Source organism: Stegastes partitus, unplaced genomic scaffold (genome assembly GCF_000690725.1).
Source record: "Stegastes partitus isolate 25-593 unplaced genomic scaffold, Stegastes_partitus-1.0.2 Scaffold598, whole genome shotgun sequence".
NCBI classification, from domain to species: domain Eukaryota; kingdom Metazoa; phylum Chordata; class Actinopteri; family Pomacentridae; genus Stegastes; species Stegastes partitus.
The window spans coordinates 117,234-125,897 of NW_007578329.1; the positions used below are offsets into that span (position 1 = coordinate 117,234).

The window sequence follows — 8,664 nt, forward strand, 5'->3', positions numbered from 1 at the left end:
GATGATGAGCAGAGACTCTATCTTGGACTAAATCTTGTCCAAAATGACTTAAATTGTCCATAAAGACAAAAAAAGGTAATTCTGAACTCAGCTGACTTTGAACTACTTTAAAGGAACGTGGGACAGTTTTTGGGACTCACCTTTTTGGAGACGTCAGCGGATGGTGCAGGTGGAGCCGCCGGTTGTTGTTGTTCTGTTGGACATTCCTGCATTTTACCAGCAACAGTTTCTCCTTCTGAGCCAACCTGCGTCGTGGGTTTGGAGCTGGACTTGGATCTGATCTTGATCTCCGGCTTTGGAACGATGATCAGGCCCAGTTTGGGCTTCAAAGCAGGACTGAGGCTGGAGATGTGCGTGACTTTGGGGCGACGGCTGAAGTTGGGGACGGTTGGCGGAGGACGAACTGGGAGGGATGAAGCTGCCCGTGGAGGAAGAGGAGGAGGAGGAAGAGGAGGAGCGGCGGCCGGAGTTGTCTTCCTGAAGGCGGGTAGCGTGACCCTCGCTGCAGCTCGGCCCAGCTGCTCGCTCTGCTCCTGCAGCCGCAGCAGGGCGACGTTGACGTGATGCGACGGATGCTTGTTCTTGAAGACGGGCACCAGTTTAGGAGGAGGCTGCACCGGGGGAGGAGGTGGGAGAACCGAGGAGGAGGTGAGGGATGACGCTGGCCGGAGGAGCGGCAGGACAGACCCTCCGTCGCCTCCCCAGCCCCGACTCACTCTGCTCTGGCATCCACAGCCATGACCCGGAGCTCCGCCCTGCTGGGAGAGGGGGGCCCAGGCCGGCGGCTGCGGCCCACAGGAGGGCCTCCGTGGCTGGGCAGGAGGAGGCGCAGGGAGCTGGGCAAGCACCGGCCTGATGGAGACGGAGGTGGTGAGGTTGATGTGCTCACCATCCAACACCTGAGGAAGGAGAGGAGGCCTCAGACAGTCAGCCACGCTGTGAGACACAAACGAGTTCAAGTAGAACATCTGGAAGAGTTTCACTGATTAGTTAAATTCACCACAGCAGGTGGAAGCAGCAGGTTACCAGACGGACTAGACAGCAGAAACAAGATGGTGACCTGATGAGGAGCAGCTGAGCAAGGGGAGTCAGCTGACAGGAAGTGGGAGGGAAGTGTGAGGACACCTGGTGGACAGGTGGAGAACAGCAGCAGTGAAAGATCAAAGAAAAAGTCTGCTGGACAGGATGGGAGGCAACGATGAGCCGGAAACTAAAAGACACTGCAAATGTGAACTAAACTAAACGTGAAGCGAATCATTTTGGAGGTCCCCGATGCAGTTCACAAAATGTCCAACCCAGATGACTAACTTCTGTGTTTCCTGTCAGTCAGACTAAACACAAACGCTGACAACAATTCATGGAACGATCAGCTCAGATGTAGTTTGGAGCTGTTTTCTAACTGGGTTGTACAAAAGCTTCTGTTAACCTGGAATCCGAACCAGCTTCCCTCCATCTCCTGCTTCACCTTCTCGTACAAGATCCTTAGATTCAGCTCAGTCTAAAGAGAGTTTTTCAGCTTTTCCAAGACACAGAATCACTTCTCTTTCAGCTCTTATGGATGGAAATGAGCCCCGCTGAACACTATAAATATTTTAGCTTTACTCCGCGAGAGCTGAATCGATCTCTGCGGATGTTTTATCGCGGAGAGTTTCTCCGGCTGATAAAATACTCCTCAGCTGCACCTCGTGAATAAGAAACACCTCTTCCCCTCTGCAGCTGCTGAACGAGGCCTCGACATGAGAAATAACTTTAATTCCGCCTGCTTCGTCGGAGAAGACAGTTTATAGTTCGGTCTGAGGACTTCGCTGAGGGTTTACAGCTGCTTAGGGAACCGCTTAGTGAACGGAAACATACATTAAAGCTGTTAAATGCACAGACAGATAGGAAAAACAGCATCAACCGCAGAGAAATGAATAAAAGAAAAGGTCATCTGTTTTTCATAAAATGCATTTTTATCTCCAGACAGAGCTCTGCGAGGCTCCTCAACATGATGACGAAAAACTTTCAACCTGCTGCTTCAAAACAAGGCCTTGAGAAGATGAGTAATGACCAGAAATGTGTTTTCCCTACAAAGAGAAGTAAATGGTTTTCTTTGCCCGAGACAACGAGGCAGACCTTTTATTTGGCAGCGGGGATAAAAACATGCATCACAAACACTTTTTTAAAAAATCAGAAACGACCTCTAGACGCTCAGAAACACTCTCCGTCTTCCCAACATCTGCCTGGGGAAAATTAATTTCTCTCTTCCTCTTTCCCGCTCGTGGTCGTAAAACCGCTGGTGAGGATTTTACAGGGTGGAATATGATTTCATAAAACGTGTAACAGCGCCAGTGTGGGTCAAAGAAAGAAAGAAAACAAACAGTCGAGCAGAATCCACACGACAAACATGTGCAAGAAGGTTACAAAAACACGCAGAACCATTTCCAGCAAACTGCTGTGAGAAGCTTGTGGAAGGAAACCCAAAACGTTTGACCCAAGCCGTGCAGTTTAAAGCAGGAGGTCTCACCTTACCAGAGGGAGAGTCTGGGTGAGGATCAAGCATTCCACAAAAAGCACAGCTGATCAGATCTTCTCAATCTGTTTTAATAACAACTCTGGACATGAACAGTTCTTCAGAACATCTCCTACCCGCTCCTCGCTGCCAGAGACCTTCCTCTGACACAGCTGAGCCACGTCTGGCTTGATGAGGGAGGAAGCGTTTGTGAGCCTCAGTGTGGCTTGAAGATGCTCCTCAGTAAGTCTGGACCTGCACTTTGACTTATCAAAGCTCAAGGTGGAGAAGAGATTCTCACACAGACAGAAACAAGCACTGGGTGACAGGATATATGTTCCCTCCGCTTGGTGACACTCATGAATCACGTTGCTGTCACGAGCCTGAGCTACGGTGGCCCACAGGTGATAACAAATAGAAAACGCCCAGGTGCGTGTGAGAAACACTGAACTTTGATGTCAAGTAGGGGCCCACAAAGTATCCTTCCACGGGCCGCGAGTTTGAGACCCCTGGTTTAAAGGCTACCGAGGAGATGTATGTAAACTTCTCACTCTGAAGAAAGTCATAGAAAATTCTCTCTCTCATTATTTAAATAGAAGTAATGTTGGTAATCCTGACTGACCTGAAACAGGAAACGTTTGATTTAATGTCAGAGAGTGAGAAGATAAAAGGTCTTTTTATGCAGTGGATGTAAACTTCTGGTTTCAGCTGTACACATAAACACCTACAGGAACCTTTTGGAGCCCCAGAACCACCCTCGTCTGAAAGCTTGGCACTTCTTTCCATTTTCCACGAGCCAATATTTACAACTCTTGCCTCTGCTGAAGCCGTTTAATCGTTCTGATCTGCTGGAAACTGTCTGTGGGAGTTTTATTTCTGGAGATACTGAACCCTTAAAACGGCTGATGAGACTTTTTTGAAGGGTGAAAACAAAAATGTACAGGTCTAGACATGAAAAATCTCAAAATGAGGCGTTACAGGACATAGCATAACAACACAAGTTAAGTCTGAACCACTGTTTTATTTGTGCTCTGAATTAGATTAAGAACCTTTTTCTGATATCTTCTTGGGTGAATCTGTGGTTTGTTTGCACTTTAACTGGCGTGAAACTGATTTCCGCTTCCAGATGTCTTCAGCGTTTTGCGCCAAATAAAAGAAGCACCAGAACATTTCTGCCTGCACGCAGCCCAGACGTGCGTTTGTGTGTTTGTGTACCTGCACGGACGCGGCGGCGCTCAGGCTGACGGTGTGGTAACAGGGTTTGCTGCTCAGTCGCGCAGGGAAGCCGCAAACCGTCTGCAGTCGAGCGCCGACGTCGGCCAGGAAGGAGCCCAGCGCCCCCTGCAGGTCGACCCGAGGGCAGCGCTGCGCCGGCTGCAGGCGGATGCAGCTCAGAGGGTATCTGGTTAGAGGTTAAAGGAGCTAGCAGCAGGTCTGTTGACGCTTTATCGACAACAACAGCAGGATTTTATTTCTAACAGCTGCTTGTTAGAGGCTGTTACAGGCTGGAAACCAGTGGTGTTCCTGTGCTCGCTGCTCTACAGCCGACCGAGGAGGAAACATGACCCTAAACCTGCAAAACCCGATTCAAAATTACTCCAAAATAACCCCAAATTACTTGAAACTCATTTGAAATCACTGGAAACTGGTTGTTCTTATTAGAAGCAGAGTTCAAAGACGACGAGCTGAACCAAATGGAAGACGAGATTCAGAGGATGGAGGCAGAAAGACAAGATGCCTCTGGAAACTGGTGTTAAAAAACTGTACAAAATGACTCAAAAGGTGCCTAAAATTAATCAAAACATTTTGAAAATTGTGATAAAATTGCCCATTATGACAAAAACCTGTCCAAAACAACTCAAGATAATTTACAATTTGGCCAAAATGAGTCAAAAATTGCACAAAATGACTCAAAATTTGTCCAGACTAAGTAAAAAAAAATTGCCAAAAAAGGTCCAAACTAATAATAACCGGTTCAAAATGAGTCAAAATTTGTCCAAAATGTCTTAAAAATTGCCCAAAATGACTCACAATTTGGCCAAAGTACGTCAGAAATTGTCCTAAATGACTGAAAGTTTGGCCAAAATAAGTCACAAATTGTGCAAACTGACAAAAACCTGATCCAAAGCTGCAGCTCAGAGTTCAGAGGGTTTCAGTGCTTCTGTGCGTTTCATCAGCAGGTCTCATGTTCAATCATCTGACGTGAGGATACGTGAAGAGTTTCCGTCCCAGCGGCCTGAAGTAGACGCTGCAGTAAACCTCCTCCTGCTCCGGCAGCTCGGGGAGTCTGTAGCCGTACTGGAATAAAAAATCATGACAAGCATCGCGTCACACTTCTGTGGATTTAAATGCAGTAAAACTTCACACATTGTAAATGAAAAACTAACCGTCGGTAGAAACACAGGTTCTAGTGTGGACGTTATTATTATTATTTACACATTCATTCATTCATTGAGTCTTTGTTACAGTCAACTTGTGAATTAATGCTTTTATCAGCATTCATTTAACAAAACAAGGAATATCTGGTAAATAACAGTTTGGGTTTTTTTTAGAATTTACAATCACCAGTTAACCTCAGCATGTTTCTGGACTGTGGGAGGAAGCCAGAGAACCCGGAGAGAACCCACGCTGCACGGGGAGAACATGGAGACTCCACGCAGGAAGATCCCGGGTGTCCTCACCGGGACGCAAACCGGCGACCTTCTAGCTGTGAGGCAACGGTGCTAACCACTGCACACCTGCAGCCCCATAACTATATATATATATAGTTATATAGTTATATATATATATATATATGTATGTTTGTTTTTAATGTTTAAATACATTAACTGCACCTTAACGGTATAAATGTGTGAATATGTTGTTTTTAGAGGTGGACATATTTTGTATTTATATATCTATGAATCTATTTTTATTCTTCATTTTTAACTTTACTCGTTATATTTCTGTCTTTATTCTTGGGCAGGAAACGTGCAAGAACGTGTTAAAGAATTTCCCCTCGGGGATAAATAAAGTGTTTCTGATTAAAATGCAGTAATTTTACAGGCACACATCGCAAATGAACAAATTAATTTTTTTAAAATATAGATTTTATGTGGAGACTATATTTTATGTGTTTATTAAGTTAATAGTCAACAAATAAATTCCTATTTTTACTACAAAGTAAAATAACAGCTGATAACAATAACTAATGAAGGCAAGTCTGTAAAATAATGTGTTTTTTTTTATTTAAATACAATCAAATGGTGTCACTTTTTGTCTACATTTAAAAAAAGAAAGTTGTTTATTTATTTTTACTGTCAAATGCGAAAATAATAATATTATATAAGAAATAAATAATTATACGGATGTTTAACATGGATGTTATTTACAGTTCTGTCTTTTTTCTATACTTTTTGTGTGACATCTGTAAAATAACTGAATTGTTTTTTAATGACGGTTCTGATGTTATTTTCTTGACTGTGAATGTGGCTTTAGACGAACAAAACCCTGTCGACTGAATAAACACAATCCTGAAGCCTGAAGTTTAATATCTGGCCTGTTTCTTGTCCTCGAGTCACCTCACATCCAGTCCGAGTCCTGTTTCGCCCGTTGCCGTGACAACGTGAAGCTGCCTGTTTGTGGATTTGTCTTTTTTTTTTGGTTTTTTTATTGGATCACGTTGCTCAGAGTGGAACTAAGCGACCGATGAGGCGTGTGAGTACCAGGCGGCTCCAGTGGTTCTGCAGCTCCCTGTAGGTTCTGAACGGTCCGTCTCTGGGCAGCTGGCGGCTGATGCTGACGATCTGACCCTTCTTCATGCTGAAAGCACACGGCAAGAGAAACACGCCGGCTGAGTGGGGAACAAACCGTGTGTCGGTACGCTGAGACCGAGCTGCTGCTGCTGCTGCTGCTGACTGTCAGGCCTGCAGCGCCACCTGCTGCTCACAGTCGGTATAACACGACACCAGTGAGGGGCTATTTACTGAACCCTGACACAGTTTTACTCACCGTTGGCTCGTTTTTCTCTACAAAATAAAGTCCTGGACCTCTACGGAAACAGACAGAACAAACACTCCACACCTGTAACTATATAATAACACTGTGGAGTCTTAGCCTTAATGTTTAAATGACTTAGGCTAATCCCTGTAGCTAATAACACCATAATGTTTTAGTCTTAATGTTTTTATCAGTCACATTAATCTTTATAAATATTAATACTGTGGAGTCTTAGCCTTAATGTTTAAATGACTTAGGCTAATCCCTGTAGCTAATAACACCATAATGTTTTAGTCTTAATGTTTTTATCTGTCACATTAATCTTTATAAATATTAATACTGTAGGGTCTTAGCCTTTATATTTAAATGACTTAGGCTAATCCCTGTAGCTAATGACACTGTGGAGTCTTTGTCTTAATGTTTTTATCAGTCACATTCATCTCTCTACAATTAATAACACTGTCGGGCCTTAGCCTGAATATTGTTTATGAGTCAGGTTCACCTCCATAATTACACTACAGGGCCATAATCTTAGTATTTAAATTATTCAGGTTAACCGCTGTTATAAATATACTGTAAGGTCTTAGCCTTAATATTTACATTTATCTGGTTAATCTCCACAATATTAATGTAGTAGCCTCGCCTTGATATACAAATTAGTCAGGTTAATCTCTACAATTAATAACACTGTATGGTCTTAGCCTTAATATTTGTATGAGTCAGGCTAATCTCCATAATGAATAAAACTGTAGGATGTTGGCTGTAATTATTCAGGTTAATCTCAGTAATTCAGAATACTGCAGGGTCTAAGCCATAATATTCAGGTTAGTCAGGTTAATCTCTGAATTTGTAATACTGTAGGGCGTCCTAGCCTTAATAGTTATCAACTCAGGTTCATTTCAATTAATGATGCTATAGGGTCGTGGCCTTTTTATTTAAACGAGTCAGGTTGATCTCTGTAATTCATAAAACTATAGAGTCTGAGCCTTAATGTGTACCACAGTCAGGCTGAGCTGTACTCTACATCGTTTCTACTGGATCTAATCCCTGATGTATAAATTATTCACCCCATAAATAACACTGTGGGGCCTTCGTCTTTACTGGGTCATTTTTATCATTCTGTTTTTACAGTTTTTCCATTTCAGAGTCCGACGCCTGTGCATCCTGTCTGGTGTGGTGTGTGTTGACGCCAGCAGGTGGAGCCGTCCTACCTGGGCAGGACGTGACACCACAGGGCTCCTCCGGTGGACGTCGGGTCGAGCACGGAGCCTGGGTCACTGCAGAACCTCCTCAGGACCAGCGGAGGGAGATCGAAGTCCTCCAGCTGAGACAGACACACCCCCGAGTCCTGGTTTACACTCTCACACTTTTATCAGTCTCGCTGCATGGTTTATGTTTATGGCTTCACGTCTCAGATGAACTTTATGCTTCCTCACACAGAGGTCACTGCTGGTGAAAAAGTAAACCACCATCCAGAACCACAGCCTGCAGCCTGAACTGAGCGTTTTATAGCTGTCTAATGAACATAAACATCTGTCACATACGTCTCTACAACGGTGGAGATCCTGAAGTGTTTTTGTTCTCTTACTTTGGGCGGCGGCAGTCGGACAGCGCTGGCCTCAACACTGATGCACAGCTGGCCCTCCCTGGTGCTCAGCTCCAGGCCTGACAAACACATTTATATCAGTTATCTGGTTTTATAATCCGCCGCCAGCTCTGGAAGACAGATCAACACTAGGCAAAAGGCTAAGTATAGAAAATGGTTAAATAGGTGAAGGTGAAACTTACTGACAGCGTTGAGCCTCCCTCCTTCAGTCAGGAAGTCTTTTCCTGACAACAGACACGTTAGCAATGCTGTTAGCCTGTTAGCATGCTAGCACCTTCAGCTGTTAGCATGTTGGCATGTTAGCACATTAACCTGTTAGCATGTTGACTTGTTAGCATGTTAGCTTGTCAGTGCATTGCAATGAAATACCGTCAGTATGATGTGTTAGCATTAGCACAGCTCAGGCGACTGACACCGCAATCATCACACTTTAAACGAGTCAAATCCCAAGTCTAGTTCCAGGTCTAGTCCCGTGTCAAGTCTAACATGTCCCAAGTCCAGTTCTATATCAAGACCCAAGTCTAACATGTCCCAGGTCCAGTTCCAGGTCTAGTCCCATGTCAAGTCTAACATGTCCCAGGTCCAGTTC

The 8,664-nt window shown here is 44.3% G+C and overlaps 1 protein-coding gene across 1 annotated transcript in view; it reads right to left on the reverse strand.

Moving 5' to 3' along the window:
- Window positions 1-8,664, reverse strand: part of cunh18orf63 (chromosome unknown C18orf63 homolog) — an 18,733-nt gene that overhangs the window by 5,309 nt on the left and 4,760 nt on the right. Inside the window, exons 5-11 of the mRNA XM_008289204.1 lie at window positions 8,258-8,299; window positions 8,058-8,134; window positions 7,681-7,793; window positions 6,196-6,292; window positions 4,704-4,789; window positions 3,707-3,893; window positions 141-899 (exon numbers count right to left, since the gene is read on the reverse strand). Of these exons, the coding sequence (XP_008287426.1) occupies window positions 141-899; window positions 3,707-3,893; window positions 4,704-4,789; window positions 6,196-6,292; window positions 7,681-7,793; window positions 8,058-8,134; window positions 8,258-8,299 (1,361 nt within the window). The remainder of the gene's footprint in view (window positions 1-140; window positions 900-3,706; window positions 3,894-4,703; window positions 4,790-6,195; window positions 6,293-7,680; window positions 7,794-8,057; window positions 8,135-8,257; window positions 8,300-8,664) is intronic.